This window comes from Chaetodon auriga, chromosome 13 (assembly GCF_051107435.1).
Source record: "Chaetodon auriga isolate fChaAug3 chromosome 13, fChaAug3.hap1, whole genome shotgun sequence".
Taxonomy (NCBI): Eukaryota; Metazoa; Chordata; class Actinopteri; order Chaetodontiformes; family Chaetodontidae; genus Chaetodon; species Chaetodon auriga.
In genome coordinates, this window is record NC_135086.1 from 3,932,441 (window position 1) to 3,951,217 (window position 18,777).

The 18,777-nt window shown below is 44.8% G+C and overlaps 1 protein-coding gene across 1 annotated transcript in view; it reads right to left on the reverse strand.

The window, feature by feature from the left end:
- Positions 1–4,344: 4,344 nt before the first annotated feature.
- ube2f (ubiquitin-conjugating enzyme E2F (putative)) overlaps positions 4,345–18,777 on the reverse strand; it is a 32,833-nt gene continuing 18,400 nt past the window's right edge. Inside the window, exons 6-10 of the mRNA XM_076747690.1 lie at positions 17,781–17,851; positions 17,377–17,434; positions 12,906–12,938; positions 11,655–11,717; positions 4,345–4,603 (exon numbers count right to left, since the gene is read on the reverse strand). Coding sequence (XP_076603805.1) covers positions 4,553–4,603; positions 11,655–11,717; positions 12,906–12,938; positions 17,377–17,434; positions 17,781–17,851 — 276 coding nt within the window. The 3' untranslated portion in view covers positions 4,345–4,552. The remainder of the gene's footprint in view (positions 4,604–11,654; positions 11,718–12,905; positions 12,939–17,376; positions 17,435–17,780; positions 17,852–18,777) is intronic.

Genomic DNA, 18,777 nt, shown 5'->3' on the forward strand with positions numbered 1-18,777 from the left:
ATTCAGTCATCTCATTACCTGGCTATGCTTGTCAGCTGTCAGTGACAACACACACACACATTCATGTTAGAATATAGCCGGAGGGCGAGTGTACAACATGTTTGTGTTTCCTCCAAAATCAGGTGTAATGATGTAATGATGCGCTCTGTGTGTGTGTGTGTGTGTGTGTGTGTGAGTCTGTCTTCCTCAGTCAAGTCAAATGTGTGAATGGCTGCAGTTGTCAGATGCAGCGAAGTGTGTGAGCATGCACATGTATCCCACTCCTGGCTAAGTGCACCTCCTTGCTCGGTCAGTGAGGAGCAGAACAATAGGCTGTTACTGTAAAGCTACAAATAGCAAATAATCAACACAAGCAAATGTGAAATCTGCAGAAGTGTGTTAACAGAAACAATCAGCCGACCACTGAAAAATTAGAGAAATGAAAATAACGATGGAGAAATTCACTGACGAGAGTCCTCCTGGAGCTTTTAGTCTCGTTTCATGGCCGTCAGCAGCGGAGTGAGTTCGCTCAGATGTCATGAAGTGCGGATCTGTGCCAACAAATGGAGGCCAGAAGATGTAGCCCAAAAGCTCAGGAGGATGTCAGGAGCTGTTCCAGGGCCTGATTCCAGATTTGAAAGCTGAATATTCAGCTTCTATAAACGTGTCATTTTAAACCTGGAAAGGAAGACATTTTCATTTTGTAGTTTAAGTCTCTTTGTCTTGTTAATGTATATTCGTTAATGATTCCAAATAAATAATCCACTGAAAGTCTTTATTCAAAGCATTCTGACATGCTGCTAATAATGTAGTGCTTTAATATGATTTCAATATTTTTTAACTGATGTCTAAAATCACCTTTCTGCTTTCTCTATTGTGACGATTTGCCACTTCATCTTATTTAACTGTAAATGTAAAACTACACTGCACCATAAAACGTGTTTGACAAAAGAGGATAAAAGCAAATCAATGATAACACAAACAACTAGAATTAGATTTGAATTAAATGCAGCGCTTACATCGTCTGTACAGATTCGTCTGGTCCCCTCGGGGGTTTAAAAGAGAGAGAATGTGGATTTGTGAGTGGCGTAGATGGATTTAGTCTGCTGCTGCATTCAATAAACGAATCCATAATGTCCGCATGCACCTGATGTCCTTCATCCTCTGGATTCCTGCGGGACATCTTCAGGGTTTGGACCGTGGGTCAGGAAAAATGAGCAATTTGCTTTTTTGCAGTCCTAAAATACTGAAAGCTCATCTTGCAATTGTTAGTGAAAGACACGTGTGATGAAACAGACGCTTTATTTTTATTTATATTCTCTTTTAATATATCTTAAAAAATGGATATACAATCTGAGAAAGAAAAGGTTGAGGATTTGAAGAAGAACAGGTTGTTAATCTTCCTCCTCTGGCCCAAAGATGGAGTTAGCCCAAGCAGAGACATTTCCCAATAACATCCTGGGGGGGGAGGGGAGGGGGGGGGGGCACTGCTAACTGCCAAATTAAAGGACATATGACATGATGTCCAACAGGAAGCTGAGTACTAGTAAGGCTAAGATTAAGCACAGAGTGTTGGGCTGTCGTATCCTGGAGGCAGCTACTACCATGACAATGAACTGTCATGGCCATTACGCAGGATGGCTTTAAATTAATAGGCAGTTACATTAGCCGTCTGAGTCTGAGTGGACCAAAACCGTGCTGGGAAATGCTATGGAAAGCCCACATTCACGTTTGCTTTCTATGGACTTGGTATTTGTCATATTCTCAGGTCCTTTGTTTTGGCAGAAGTCAGCGTTGTCTGTTATTCTGTTTACTTCCACGAGGAAAACAATAATCATTTGAGCTGTTGAACCCTGGGCCAGAATAACAAAAAGAAAAGAGGGAACCGGAGCATGCTAACAAGTCACATCATTTCAACACGTCATACTGTAACAGCTCACACACATGCGCTCGCACACGCGCTCACCAAGCACATTATTTCAGTCTGCGCACGCACACCTCCGACGTAAAATTTCAATCTTCAACAACTACATTTCTGACATCCTTAGTAAAAATGCACCACTGGCAGATCACATAGACTTTGCCTCATGCAGACGTGTGAACACAAAGCTGAATGGAGTGAGAACAGTCGACTCAAACCAGAGGCACGACGCTAGCCAGGGCTGAGCACAACACACACACAAACACGGCCACGGCACGCCCTCATTGGCTAACTGACTGACAGTCTCTCTTTCTCTAACAAACACACACATTTTAAGTCCAAAAGTGACAATGGCAGAAGTTCATAAAAACATTTTGAGGTTTATCTGGTTAGCTCATAATCACCTCGGTGCATCTCATTGTTCACTCTAGTCAACTCAGCAGCACCTATGCAAAAAGCTAACAAGCTACGAAGTGAGTTAACAAGCATTGTAGCGTGCAAGCTAATCTGCTCACAAGCATGCATCATAATAGTCCTCCAAACCTGTCCACAGTGCATCAAAGGCAGCACTCACAGTGTCATGAGACGTAGCTTCTGGACCTACACTAGCCTACTGCAGGCTAGCCTGCTACATTGAACAGACATCAGGTGCTACACGTGCTTGATGAAAGTCTCTTGAGTGAAAACCACCAGCTGGCTAGTAAGCTCGCTTGCTAGCATGTTAACTCACTAGGTGGTTAGCGTGCTATCTCAGCGCCTTTATGAACCTCTGCCACTGACTTCTCCAAACACATCCACACCGATGGTCCACACACACACACACACACAAAGAGAAAGAGAGAGTGGAGTGGTGTCCCTCTACAAAGACACACTCCACGTCAGATTGGGAAATCTCCCCCAGTAACCAGAACGAGGGGGGATGAAGTCTGCAGCCACAAAGTGTTGGGACAGTGAAATGTCTTCTGTTTTGTTCTGCAGCACAACGACACTGAAATGAAGCAATGACTGAGGTTAAAGAGCTGATTTTCAGCCTTAAAGTCTGGATAGATCCGCATTTCAAGAGTCTCTAGCTTCCATATCGTGACACACCTCTGAGGGAAACAGGACGTGCAGGCAGCACATAACGTTAGGATGAATTTTAACGTAATCTGGAGGTGTCACTGATAGTACTTCCCTCAAAGTGGATCAATTCTAGCCAGCGGGCCTGTAACCATGGTATGAGGAACCGGAACAAGACTTGAGGTGGCGTATACCCGATAAGACACGGGGCATACCATGCTGTTTGTAGCTAGCTAACTAATCGTAGCTCTGTGCTGCTAAAAGTTAAAGATTGATGGGTGGGTGTCATGATATTATCGACTGAAACTGGTTGGTTCAGTCTTACATAAGCACATTTAAGTAACAAGTAATTTTGACATACGAGCACAAAGAAATAGACTTTTTCAAGCATATATTTTGACGCGGGATGTGATCTAACATTCATGATGGGTGAAGCCGAGGGGAGCCGCAAAGTCAAGCGATCTTTCTCTGCAGGTTCATCACTACGAGCGACCGCTTTTACATTATCTGTGTTCAGTCATTTGATAACGTGTTACTGCGGAGACATCCACTGCAGAGCACGCTGTCCATTAAACGTGTCGTCATTGCTTCATTCTGAATCAACTGTGCAGAGCGAACACACCGAAAACGTGCCACCGTCCCACTACTTTCTGACTGCACTTAGAATATGAACTCACCCTCTCCAAAGGTGCACACAGATGTGTGTGTGTGTGTGTGTGTGCATGAAACACAGAGACAGATGGAGGGAGGACAGAAGGGACGGAGGGGAGAGGAAGAGCCGGGGCGCGGAGACGAGGTGAAGCTGAACACAGTACAATGCGTTTGGCTGTGGTTTTAGTAGTCTTTCTTTATCCCACTGAATCCCAACACACACACAAGGTCTGTGTGCGAGTGCTGTGTTTGAGTGTGTACATGCAAGGAGAATGACGACAGAACAGGACGATGTGGTCATTCACATGCTGTCTAGTGGGGCTGTGTGTGTGTGTGTGTGTGTGTTCACCTTTTGATGACAGGATTCGACACCGTGTGTGTGTCTATACGTTTGTGAGCTCACATGCATTTTCTCTTTAGTGACACAAACATGGCAGGCACTGGAACAGAGAACTGATAGCAACAGATATTCTTTCTCTTCATCCGTCAAATTTCAGAACAGCTGAATGCGGCTTCCTTTGCGCCGGTGAACCAGCCCGTCTAATCCCTCGCCGTGTCACCGGCTCGTCTCCGACGGGCTCAGCCAGGCGGCGTTGCTCGGTGATCTTGCCGCGATGAGCAGACACCGTGGTCATCGCAGCACGCGATCGATTAGGATAATTAAAGCATATTTATCTTTTGTTTGCAAGCCCTTCCTCAAACGCATAATTTTGTTTCTTTTCTTTTTTTTTTTCGTATATCATTCCTGCGACGTGGAGTTTATTGCAATCGCGTGAACAGCGGGGCATGAGCGGGGCCGTGGTGTCAGGAGGAGGGGAGTGGTACCAGTCAGAGTCAGCTGTTGATTCACACACGTGGGTGGCAGTTGGCCAAGATAAGCAGAGGCAAGGTAGAGCAGTTTGGTTGGTTGGTGCAGGCTGATGTGGGTAGCCGATGCTTCTATCATCTGGCGTAGTGCTTGATGTAATCTTGAACCTTATTCCGAAAATCCTCCTGGATGGGAGACAGGGGACAGACAGGGGACAGTGGAGGGAGAGTGTGAGCGTTAGTATTTGTAGAGGGCAAGCAGTTGAGTTCAAAGTAATACGACCCACCGTGAAAAAGGCAATAAATACAAACCACATCAAGTAGGTTTAAACAGATTTATACAGCAGAGTTCATTTTTGGTCTTCTGGTCACCGGTTACTGCTCTCAGTGATCTCTTTCACAATTACATTTGATCATTTCGAGGATCCTAAACCACATAACTTCCCTCTCACCCCCTCTGGTCATGTGTGCTCTCCTCTTCGTCATTCCCCTCCAGGGTGCGCTTGGCCTCTGCCCCCCCCCCACCCACCATCCTGAAACCTCCCCTCTGTCGCCTCCTTGACCCGTCCCTCCTGATTACCTGGAGCTCTGTGTGACCTCTGCTCTCCTTCTGTCCATCATTTCAAGCCCTCTGTGTCTTTCTCTTCAACCACTTGGGCTGCTCGTGTCCTCTTCAAATATCAGTCAAGCTATTGTTTAATACATCAGGCAGAGGCTGCTGTTAATTTGATCTGCAGCGGTTTTCCCCTCTGACAGAACTCCCTTTATTCTATCTATAGCAGAAAGTGCATGGCTTAGCAAAGCTGCACTGTAGCAGATACACTGTAAATCATACAAGTTATAATTGGTAGCACAATACCGCAGCTCAGGGGTAGCTTTGCCACCTCTCCTCAATCACCTCTACCCCATCACCCGTCCATCAGCGAGGGGTCTGAGCCATCAAATGCAGTCATGCAACACGAAACTCCACATACAAGTGTCCCACGCGGACATCAGCGCACTGATTTACGCCACAGCTCCAGTGGTCGGTTAGTTACGCATCGCTGGGGCTTCTGTGAACGCGCGAGAGACGGAGAACGTGAGAAAAAACACGAGTCAGAGAAGAGAAGAGGGATGGAGAGACGGGGAGAAGAGGCATGATGTCTGTGTGTGTGTGTGTGTGTGTGTGTGTGTGTGTGTGTGGAAACACAGATGACAGACAGGAATGCTGACAAGCTGCCAGCGACAAAAACTTCAGCGGTGATGACAGCAGTCTGAGTATCTGTCCCCAGAGGGATGATGGATCGCTCCTCTTGCTGCTGAGGAATCTCTCCTCTTGGCCCTATTTTAGTGCCACGAGTGCAGCTGCCAGCTGAGAGCGGAGTGGTGGCTTCTGGGTGCACAGACTCCGTGGGTCTGGTTTCTTTAGGTTTGCTCAGCAGCAAACGAAGAGATGCTGTAACTTCTTCAGAATTACTTTAATTTTATTTCTTCTTGCCTTTACTGCATAGCATAACTGAAGAGAGGAGGAGTGGAGATGACGTGCCGCAAAGGACCCCGGGTGGGAATCGAACCTGAGCCGCCGCAGTAAAGCTTTGGCACACTGGCTCTGCCATGTCCCGAGTGCCGCTTTAAATCCGACTAATGTCACCTCTGAAAGCTCAGAGATGCTCCCTTCAGGTTTAGGCTTCTAATAATCTGATATGACGCAGTTTGAAAGGTCAGTGGCTCAAATAATTCAATAATCTTGTTGAGGTCAGAGGCGAGGCGTATAATCCAAGCTGTGAGCAATGTGCAAGGTAGCAAGGTAAGATTCAAACACCGCCAGACAGACTTCATACAGAGGCCGAAAAGAAACGCACTGCACCAAAATGACACATTTCTGTTGAACCAGTGATAACAATAAAAAAGACTAGGAGTCTACCCTCATGCTAGCAGCAACATGCTAACATGCTCACCACAGCAGTGTTGACATGCTGGTGCAAAGCTGGTATAATGTTGACTTTGATTGCTAAAGAAAAAGATGAAGTAATAAGTAATTGTGCAGAAAAATGATTTCCCTCACTGATATTCCACATTTCGTCCGTCTGTCTGTGTCAGGTTGTGCTGTGTAAATGGACACCACTTGTAAATAAGGGATAACGCTCCGTCTGTCGCGGCTCATCCACCTGCCCGTCTTTCTGGCATCGTTTGTCTACCCAGCTGCCTCTTGCAAGCTTCAGTAAATATTTGTGGAGAAATCATGATAAACAAAAACCTAAACACACACGTGTACACATAGTGAGTCACATGATGCTATTCAGTGGAGAAGATGAGGGATCAGAAGGTTTGCAGGGTTCACAAACGCCAGAGAGGGAGTGAAGCTCCAGCCTGCCCCAGTTACACCACCTCACATGGACTGGGAGGGTGGAGCGAGCAGGCACAAAATTTAATTCAAACGAGGCCCAATTAAGATGTCCAGCACGGATTTAAATACAAGTCTCCACGGGTGAAAGACAAGAAGAAGACGCCTTTGAAAAACATTACCCAAAATAAATGTACATAAATTGACCTTGTGCTTTTTCTCACTTTGTCCTCCTTTTCTCTCCTACAGCAGAAAACTGGCTGAATCTGCAAATTACTTTGGTGTTCATTAGTTTGGAGACTCTAAGTAAACTCTGCAGTCGTTCACAACTTCGTTAGGCTGTAGCTCACTTTTTTTGGCTCTGTTTACTCGTGGAAGGTAATTAACTCTCCTGTCCTCCAGCAATCGGTGCAGGTACTCAAAATACGTACCCCCATCAGTGGGAAGGGGATGCAAATTAAAGCCTGTGGGTACAAACAGCTACTTTAAAATCTGCTAAAAGTTGAAACTAAACAACGGAAAGCCTCTGGATGTATTAGGTAAACAGACTGCGAACAGAGAGATGAAGCGGAGAGTGTGAACAGGGAAAGAAGGAAATGAAATGGAGAAGAGCGATGACAGGGGATGCAGAGGTGTGGGGGACAGTGCTGGGTCAGTTCACACGCTGTGAGAGATTTTCTGAGCAAGTTTAGGAAAAAAGTCAAAGCCGTGTCAGATCAGAACAAGGTTTCCACTTCAGCTCTGTCTCAGATTTAAATATGAAGCAGTGGGTCGGGGAACGAATGGCAGGAGGTGGTTGTGACAAGATTTGCCTCACTCTCCTCGCTAATTTGCATTGCTTTCTGTCCGAATTTGCATAAACATGGGCATCGTCTCAGTCTGTCAGTTTGTTTGAATTGTCCTCCACCTCATCAAGAATTGGTGAGCACATTTTGGCACTTCCATATTCAGTTGGCAGGAGTATTAGGCGACAGACAGACACGGTGAGTGAAAACCTGTTTTATAGGAGAACAATGTGTCTGTGCCACAAAAAGTAAGGTTCCCCTTCAATTAGCTTCTGTGCTCTCCTTAACGAGCGCCGATCTGAAACCTCCACATTCAGTTTGACTGCAAAAACCTTGATGATATTTTGCTTTAAATGTATTTTGTTATTATTGAAACACAGCATTCCCACACTGCGCACTGTCAGCTGCTTTATCAGACTCTGGCAGATTTTTTTAAATGACTGATTTCTAACAACGCATTACATAACCGTATTTTCAACTCTCCGATCAATATGGGGTCTGTGTAATCTGAGTTATGGCTTTTCTCCATCTGAGCTTCTGTTACCACAGAGTGCACCTGTCTCTCTGCTGCCATCAGTCTGTCGCTGGGCTCCATCATAAACGACACTTGTCCGTCACTCGCCACCGAGCCGAACAACTTCTCTGACCGAAACCTCGCCACACTAATGAGACCCTACAGGGCCGCAGTAATCACTGCTCAGGACAGAAAGCTAATAACAGGGACAGAAGCAGGATCATCATGCGGTAAATGGTGTGTGTGAGTGTGAGTGTGTCTTTGACTGACTATTGATTGAAGAGGCTAAGCCACTCGAGACACCTGACGAAGCGAGAAAGAGAGCATTTAAGAGAGACAGGTGGTCTCCCATGCTGATGAGGGGCAATCGATGTAGATGTAGAGAACTTATTAAGCGCAGAAGGATGATGGGATGCACGAACACTGGAGCTTAACGGGTCACAAACCCTCCAAAGGCCAACTCGGTCACTCACTCATGGGATACCACAAAATCTGTGGCTGTATGTTCCAGATACGCCTTTATTTAAACCTGTCTGTGAATATCATTAATCAACAATTAAATGGTATTCTAACATTTTTTTTAACCCATTATGATAAGTGGTGAGGTTGCACAGGACTTCAGACATGTTTAAAATCTGCTCCCCTCATGCCTGCATTTCTTAACAACGTCTTGAATATGTATTTTAACCACGTACAGAGCAACAATTCATTCTTTAAACACAACTTTCTATTGTGATTAAAACAAACTGAAAGACGAATGTCTAAAAGTTTAATACTTTTCCGATATCCAGTATTTTTCCAACGCTGTCTTCATTTTCCGCTGCGGTTCAGAAGCTGCTTGGTGCGGAAGTGGGACACAGTAAATGTTTAGATTTAAGGGAAACACAGAACATCCAGATCAAATGCTGGAAGCATATCCTTCCTGCTCTGCTGAAACCCAGGCCACATTCATCTTACTAAAACACGATTTGTCATTATCAATTACGAGCAATATTTTTCATACACTTTTTTCTTTAATGCTATGGAGAAGCCTAATTAGCATTTATGGTTAAAAAGTCTCTCAGAGGATTTCCAGCTGTCACAGTGTGTGAGAGATTTCAAAGCTCAGTATTCGTCAGCAGTCTTCACAAAACTTCAAACTAAAAAGTACTGAGGGAGTCGCACAGACAAAGATGGTGCTTTGAAACAATCCCTGGACATCAGTCAGAGGATGAACTCTCACTTCAGCCTGACAGTCTGCAATGTCAGCTAGCACTCCTCAGAAGAGGAGCGTCAGGGTTACTATCAATCGTAAAAGGAAGGAAAGGAGTTTTAGGACTTCAGAATTCAATATCATGCAAATATTGACGCACACGTAAACACAGCTGATGATGGCGATGCAGACTCTGTCAAGCTGGTTAAGATATTTCATCCTACTATCATCCTTAGCTCCAGTGTGTGTCCACCTACTGCTTATCTCTGTGAACCAGCTCATAATAACTGGATAAAAGTAGTGGACGGAAACATGCATTCATTTGCATTTTCTTTTGCTAATTGTCCCAAAATATACCCCAACCCTGAAATACAGAATCCACCAACTAACTGCACACAGACACACTGAGGTCACTTTTCAGGAAATTAGACTTCGATTCATTTCCTGAAGAGTTATTCGAACTGAACTTTAACCACTGATCCCAGAATCATTTGTTTTCTGACTGGAGACACAACTTTTGCACCAGCCATCCTCAATTAACTGGTCTAGAGTCTGAAATGTGTCCCTGAAAGCAGCCCAAGTCAAAGCCCTGCATGCACGCACACGCGCACACACACATAGTAAATTGCCCGTGAGGATGCTTCCTTTCAGCCACTTTAAGCAGCAAATGTATTCAGAGAGCAGCCACAGGAGGAGCTCCACTTCACGAGCCTCGACACACACAAACACACACAAGCACACGTGTGCGCTGACACACACAGGCACACACGCGCGCACACTCCCACGGCTCCACCCACTCACTGCTGAAGTTGATTACAGCCGGCTGTGACTCGGTGGGAGGGGGTCATCGTTGGATGACTTGGTGTTTTTCGGTTGTTGTGACTCCAGAGAAGCACAGCAGTGCAGTGAAGCAGCACCAAAACTTCTAGAGAATTTATTTACATGCCCTCCTTTCATTTAGAAAATCACTGAATTTCGAAGTATTGATTAGATCTTCCGTAACTACTGACAGTAGTACGCAGTAAAACGGGACTGATGCTGGACGTGCAGTTCTTACTAACTGAATGTCACGCAGCGGTATGTTCCTACCTTTCCAGTGGGGCGATGGCGAGTCTGTGAGGCGTGCATGCAGGAGTAATCGTAATGCATGTGTAAAGTCCTTTAATGCATTGTGTATATGAGCACCTGTGTGTGTGAGTGTGTATGTGTACTCAAAGCTGAATCCCTTACAGTAATTTATCCAATGCATGCTGTTCCTTTTGGCTTTGGCTCACTAATGACTGAATCTGGGTGTGTGACACCTAAAACGACGACTCTTCCTCCTACACCTGAGACGACTGACTGGCCCCGGCCACAAACCAGCAATCATTTCATGCATACTCACACTTCCCTCTCCCTCTCACAAAAACACACACAGAGACGCACTTTTTCACATCTAATGGGGTCACATGGCAACCATTATCATGCACTGCTGGGTACACTGCAAAGCATCATGGGAGAGGGTATGTGCAAAGTGCCAAAGGTCAAAAATTGCACTTTGAAATGCTTTCAGCTTGCTTCAACTCAGGCTCAACTAACAACTATTTCCCTGGTCATCAGGCCCCCTGCAGAGTCACAGTGGTTCAGTTGGCAATTCAGAAAAGCAATTACGGTCTGCACGACCCTGAGAATATCAGTTTCTCTGCACGTTCTGACACTGCCTGATGTGCTGATAGAGAAGCAAATGCAAGAGAGCTGATGTCCGAGACAGAGATGAAGAAGAGAGGGCAAACGAGCAGAGACAGAGGAAATAAATTTAAACCAGTTAGCCGGTGTGCCTGTGTTTTAGAAACATCTTGAATGTTTGTTTTGCTAAGAGGAAGGCTGGCATTCAACAGCTCCCACGCCAGTTCAGCGTCTACGCAAACACGCCGTGACCTTTGTGGGAATTCAGAGTTCCGGTTCAGGGTGCTGGTGTGACTTACAGATGCAGAGAGTGAAATAATCTTATGTGAAGAAGTCCTTTTTTTAAACACCACGTACACCTGCACCACGCATGCAGCTCTTGAATATAACGTCACAGCCGCTCTCTGCTCGGTAAGACTGCAGTTTGCTCTTTGTCTTCAGCCCACTCGAACAGATTAAAGCACTCTCAACTGTATATCACATAATTCCACCCACAAAAGCAAGCAGTGCACACAGGACGTCACTGTTAGCTGCACAAGAAAATGTAGATAGCGCGGCAGCAATACATTTTCTATGCAGGCAACAGAAGTCAGAGTATGAACGTGATTAAGGAGACACTATGAGGAGGCCTCACAGGTCAGTCATCTCTGCACGTCAATGTCACTGTTTGCACTGTGTCTATGTGTGATGATAAAACAGGATGGAAGATCACGTTCGGATCGCCCTGAATGAGTCACCGATGGTCAAAGCAGCCTCACCTTGTCTCTCAAATGATGTTCTGCTGCATCGATGTTCAATGGGTCGTCAAAGTTCAACAGGTCCTGGGGCAGAGGCAAAGAGAGGGAAGAACATGAGGAGAGAGAAGCAACAACGTGCAGAAATTAGTCAAGAAACACAAGTGACTGATTCAGCCAGAAGATCTCCGATGTTTGGTTCCTTTCAGAGAACTTTCCAGGGTTCAATACTTCTATCTGTGGGTCAGCTTTTGTTTCCCAATAATCTTGCGTCCCAGCTGAGGGGGATATTGCCCACATCAGCACTATTTGCTGTCTGCAATGTCACCCTGGATTCTGCAACTGCGACAAACAAGCCAGCCTAATTACGCTGTGGCCTTAGAGATGCCAGGCACAACATGCGAGGCGAGAGGCGGCGTGTTATTGGAGAGATAAAAAAGGAGGATGGCCTGAGAGGTTTCCTGATTAAGAGGTAAGATTTAGGGCACGACCGCACATCAACACAGATTACCATCACCATTATCACCATAGTCCCAGTGCTGACCTCGGGGGGAGCGTGGATACTATTAAAATGTAGTCGATGATGGATTTATGCAAGCTTGCAATTAGCAAAGTTTTGGACTAAACTAAATAATCTGCTTACTTTCAGCTGCTTACTTCCTGCTTGCTTTGGCATCCAAAATGCTTATATAATCTATTCAAAAAATGCTTTCATTTCATATTTAAAAGCATGTTCGCATTGAGCCTCCTTACATTCAAACATTCTTCTAAACAATTCAACAAGTCATCATTTTTCCCCACACATAACCCACAATCTGATTAACTATCAATTTACTCTGCTTTCTGAAGAATTCGCAGTGAGTTACTGTCTGACTTGTAGTTAGTGCTTGCAGGACCGGGCGCATGGGGCCAGCTGGGGATGCATTTCCACAAACATAACGTGTAATCGAATTTTCCTGTTTTCATTTCCCCATCATCATCTGTGAGTGTTCTTCACAATGACACAGATTATTCCCCTGAAGTCAAAAGTGATGGTTACACTACAGCTGCAAAGAGAGATAAACAATGGCCCTGGTTAATCTGATCTGAGCTTGGACTCAGATTTGCACTCCTCAGTTCAGACCTGCGATTCAGGTCAATCGTTTCTGTTGAAGGAGGGAGATCTCTGTTCATAGCTGTAAACCGTAAGTTTAACTTTCTTTTTTTTATCATTTATCATGTGTCAGGTCACTAAAACGACAAATCAAAATGCATTATAACTTAAATCAAACTTACAGTAAACAAGGAGTTCAGTCCCCAGACCACGTCCTAGAAAAAACCAAAGGAAAAGCATTAATGATCCAACAGTCAGACTGTATCACAGTTTAAATCTACAATCAACATCCACACAGAATGTAACACTGACAGACTTCACAAAAGACCATCTGAAAAGAGAACGCTTTATTTCGCAGGGAGCTGCTGCAAACAGCTGTTAGCTGCTCCACTCATTGACTTAATGCTTTCAGGGCTTCCTTTCAATTATCTTTGGCTCTTTCCACACGCGCATTAATTCATTTGCATAATGAAATGAAGCTCTGAACCTTGAATATTTAGATAAACACCTAGCAAACAGTCTGTTTCACTGACGGTGTGAAAAGGCAAATGAAAACAATCTTGAAAAGAATTCCAAACTGAACAAACCACAAAGAATAATTCACTGTTTTCTATTAGCAGCTGTTATTAGAGCTAGCCAGCTATCAGAGCCTTCGTTTCTACACTCTTCTGATAATATTTCACCATCACCTGTAATCTATCTTAACATTTTTCCATTTGTGAGCAGCTCCTCAGTGTCCTCTGTGCACGGCATTGTGGGAGAAATTGTGCGTAAACCCAAACAGTTGACCGTATTTTGTTTGCATGCCGTCTGGTTTGAGCATCCTTCACCACTGCTTCAGTGTGAACACCACAAACTAAACTCCTGCTGAGGATCAGGACGCTGTATGGATTTTGGTCACAGCGCTCGTGTCATTCACCTCTCTGCAGGGGCGCCCGGCACTCTGAAGGTGCTTTAAGACCGAGAGAGGTTGCTGCCCAGCAAGGGACATTTTCTGTGTTTTGAATGAGCTTCTGCGGCTCCGATCCTACCAGCCGGCGCACCGCAGGCTGCTGCCATCCACCGAGGATAATCACATCACCTTCTCCTTTCTGCCAACCTCGGGTCATGGCTGTTTGCTGACTGACGACACCTTAATGGTTAAGGCACATACCACAGAACTGCAACGTCCTCGATGTGAGTCCAGATGAGGACCTTTGTTGCAAACCCACAACTTTGTCTGTTGGAGCTCATTTCAGGTTTGACTGTACAATCCTGTCAGCTTAACAGCCTGTTTTATTTGTATATAACAGCGGTTTAGCAAAACTCAAAGACACAAAGCAGTGAGTTTGACACGGGCGTATTTTGGTGCTAAAAGCTTTGCAAATGTACATTGTGCTGCATTTTCCATATCAGCCATTATTGCAAATGTATTCTATGTGACACAGTGTGTGTGGGCTGAAGTGGAAAGGAGTGGTGACCAGTGAAGAGGGACGTCAGCACCCACTCGTAAACTAACACAATCCTTTCTGACTCACAGCTTTTGCACTTTTCCTCACATATTTTTGTGCACTCACAGTGACACTGGCTGACACACATGAACCAAAGCACAACCACTCTCACACAGATGACCACGCTCACACCTGCATTTCGGTAAACGATGACAGGCTGCGTTTCAGCTCGAACCGGGAACACAAACAAACATCGTCCGGCTGTCACACACGGGCCGGGGACTGAAATGGACGGTCAGGAGAAAAGCCTGCTATACGTCTCCTGCAGAGGTAGAAAGTCAGCCCAGGCCTGATCACTCTAAGCATGGCTTTCTTTCACAGCCACCACCAATCAGATTTCCAGACTGATAGCCATTATAAGCTGCAAAAAAGTACACATTTTATCAGAAAAATTCTCGTATTTTAGTTGCGTGTTGGATCAATTTGTGTTATTAGATTAGATTAGTCTGAATTAATGTCTCAGCATATTAATATATGACAAGACTGAATTAACTCACAGTTAGATGAGGGTGTCTCCCTTCAGACTTCATGCCACAACAATCTACTCAAGGTGCAGAACTGCTGTGTGGCAGCAGGGGTTCAAATATTCCCATAAATTTTCTACTGTTACAGCTGCCAACTGTCAGTAGCAATAATTTAAAACCAATCTGAGGGATCACACTGAGACGCTTCCTAATTTGAATGGATTTCAAATCAACTGCGAAGGTTGATAACTCAGAAGTGGATAATAGTTTTTAAAGGCACTGAATCTGCAGACTCAGCCCCAAATTTCTAAACCTCACAATGCTCGTTGCTGACATGTATCTCTGCTCTCACAGTGAGCAGATACAGTAGCTTTACTTGGTGTATCTGTACAGTGAAAGACTGCCCGAATGCATTCAAACCAATTATATGGAAGTTACATTGCCAGACTGTGCTCACTATTATTATTGCTACAACACAAACAGAAGATAAGCCCTCGTGCTGCATGCAAAGCTGCTTTTCTTGCAGCTTAGAATCAAAGCCGAGGAAGAAAAGCATTCAAAACAACAGGAATACATAACAGAGAGCGGAGTACATTTTACGCTGCGACATTTACACGATGTGAGAGTATTCTGGCTTATTGACGGATCCCGCTGTATTCAGGTGGCTGCTGTTCTGCAGAAGCGTCACTGGTGGATCATAATAAGAGACAGCAAATACCAGAAAAGTATGTGATGAAAGGAAAAGGAGCACTTCAGACTGTGTACGCATGCAGCACAGTCGACCATGAAAGCCATCAGGAGGTAAATGAAAAACAAGGTTGTGCATGTCTGTCTATGAACAGCACCTCTGCCCTCGCTCCAGATCTCACCACAAAATCTGATTGCAATCACGGCTCGGTTCTAGACGCTGAACGGCTGATGAGATGGCATTCACAGCCCACCCTCACATGGGCTGCATAAGGTGTACGAACGGCAGGAAAGAAAAGAAGCAGATTACACACAGACTGCAGTGCAGAACAAAAACAACAGGATGCAATGTGAATACAATGAAGATGAACATGATTTATCACTCTGCCTCTTGCATTTTCCCATTAGTCTTGGCAGAATATAGTGGAAACATCTTTGGAAGTTTCTTAGTGGAAATCGATGCTTGGATGTGTGGTTTTCAAGTCATTAGAGGGCCTTTCTTCACTGCATTCTGTATGCGCTGCCGTTGTGGCATCCATTTCCTCCATTGTCTTACAACCACACTTTCGTCAGTGTTTGCTCGCACGCTCAAACCATTTTCCGGGGACGAACGGCCAACCACACAAACACTCACAGCATATCAAGTTTTCCATTCTGCATTGTTCATTTTGTATTTTTCTTAAACTCCTACCGAATCACAGCCTCTTGTTGTGTGACTGCCTTGTGTCAGAGCTAATCTTAGCCCGTTCAGCAGGGGGTGAAGCAATCTCACCATCATCCATTATGGAATGGGCCTCTCTGCCGCGAGTCTGACTCCAGCATGCTTTTCTGATCGAGTGCTTTCACAGATTGATCGACTGCGCTGCTGCGGACAGACAACGCTGAACTGGATATAATTTAGCCGAGGCAGACAAAAAATGCCATAACATGGTGACATTTGCCTGTTTTTACAAAGGCCTTAATCCAGCAAGCAAGCACAGTTTTCATTATGAGTCTTTAAATTACCAGCAAGACTTCATGGACTTCATGCAGAGGTTAACATCATCTGTTCAGTGACATGGAGGCCTGTCATGCGATAAGACAAACCATATGTAGCCTGACAATTTTCAATTATGTAGAATATGTTTTTCATTCTGTACAAGAAACAACAGAATGAAAAAGGAAGACCCCCCCCCCCCCCAAAGCAGAAGAAGTCAAAGCACTCCTGTATGTGCAGCTGAAAAGCCTTTCATTGTGAAGTCTACCTTCACATGGCTCCGCAGAACAGTCCTCAGCAGTATTTCTTGCACCCCCCAACACACACACACACACACACACACACACACACACACACACACACACACACACACACACACACACACACACACACCACTCCCCCTCCGTTTTGTCAAAAGTGGTTGAATATAGAAACGGCTCCGTGTCACTCAGGCCTTTGTGTTCTGAATCACCCACCGTGTGGAGGACCAGGGTTTGACTGTATCCATCTATCCAACAGCTATCAATTCCTTCAGGATTCAGGCACAATGTGAACACTGTTACCAGGGTCTAATTTGGACTCGTGTTTCTCTCGGATGTGAAGGCGCTTTAGGACCCTTCAGAGACGTGGGTTCATTCACAGACTCTGTGGGATTTTCTCTTTGACTATTTGACCAACACACTGGTGACAAACCTGAATTCCTTCAAGAGTAACTTGACCGACTGTGTATGGACCAAGAAAAACATATGAAGCATGTGGTGACACAAATAATACAAAATCTCCACTGGGCCACTCCCAAAATAAAAAAACTAGACGTACAAACCATGTGAATCCATGCGCCCTTGATTTGTCCTGAACGTCCCACATGCTGGCATGAATATTAGACACTTTCTCTGTTCCTCCAAACTCACATCCTCCACTTACTTGTCCTCTTCTAGAAAAAAATGCCTGGTAAAAAAAATCCCTGTAACCTCATCTGAAAGTGAGCAACATTTCCCAAAAGGCACATTCTGTTAAATGAAAGCGATTTATTTACCTTTAATGTTCTGGTGGGAGCCCAGCCTGTGCCATCAATAGAGTGTTCCCGCAATAAGCTGCATTAAAAGAAGGAAAGGAATATACAGTCATTTACAATACAAGTTATTAAAGACGCTTTGTGGCACAGTCTTTCTGAGTACTGGACTGTAAACCAGTGGGATGCTCCTCCAGCAGTGTCAGAGGTGTCAGCTCCAAGACACCTGCTGCTAAATCCTCTAACGAATGAACATGGCTGCATCACTTAAAGGTTCGCCCGTTAAATTTCAGGTAATGGCTGTGAGAATGGACGTCTAACGAAGGCAATACTATGTTTTATTTGCCATTTCCACCATTTTCTAAGCAGGGAGAACAACAGAGTAGCATGAGCTAAAATACAAAGAAGTCATGAAGGAGGCACCTCACCTCAAGCAGATCTCTCCATTCTCTGTGATGTTAGGATGCCATATTCTGGTCAGACATCTCACTTTAGGAGGCTGCAGATTAGCATGGAGAGATTAGCACGACGGGAGAGAGAGAGAACGAGAGAGAGAGAGAGAGAGAGAGAGGGAGAGAGAGAGAGAGAGAGAGAGAGGGAGAGGGAGAGGGAGAGGGAGAGAGAGAGAGAGAGAGAGAGAGAGAGAGGGAGAGAGAGAGAGGGAGAGAGAGAGAGAGAGAGGAAGAGGGAGAGGGAGAGGGAGAGAGAGAGAGAGAGAGAGAGGAAGAGGGAGAGGGAGAGGGAGAGAGAGAGAGAGAGAGAGAGAGAGAGAGAGAGAGAGAGAGAGAGAGAGAGGGAGAGAGAGACATCTTTATTTATTCCATGATTTAGTTCCATTTAAAGAAAACTTTTAATAACCAGTATTTCCTAGTCAGAGAATATAAACATGAAGGAGTACAAAGAAGGTGTAAATAGAAAGTATTGTATTATGCAGTGCTCTTGTCTACGATAAGACATTATAATTATCACTTGAATGCTTTTGTTTTGTGAGCTGTTTCAACATAAAACCAGTTACGGACCAATTTTCTTTGAAGGTTAAAACGGGCCTTTTCAAAGAAGCACAAAGATTCACAGAGACGAGCGTAAGAGCCTCAATGACTCTCTGAGGTGAACTTTTCTTCTCTTTGCACATAATAAAATGCTTTCCAAACTAGTTCATCCGTATCCTGTTATTTGCGAAGGCGATTCGAAGCACTTCATTCAAACATATTTCTGTTCAGTAATGACACACAAACAGAGAAATGGCCAAGAAAAAGCAGCAAGACCATGAAAAATGATTTGAAAAGGCCGAAGCGTTTTCCTCCGAGGTGACGTGGCTGAAAAGTTTGGTGTATTTTCCCATTTTGTCTGTTTTTGTGAGATTCTTCAGCCACGAGCGGTCGAGAAGACCAGCCTTCAACACTGAGCCAAGGTCTATTCACTGTT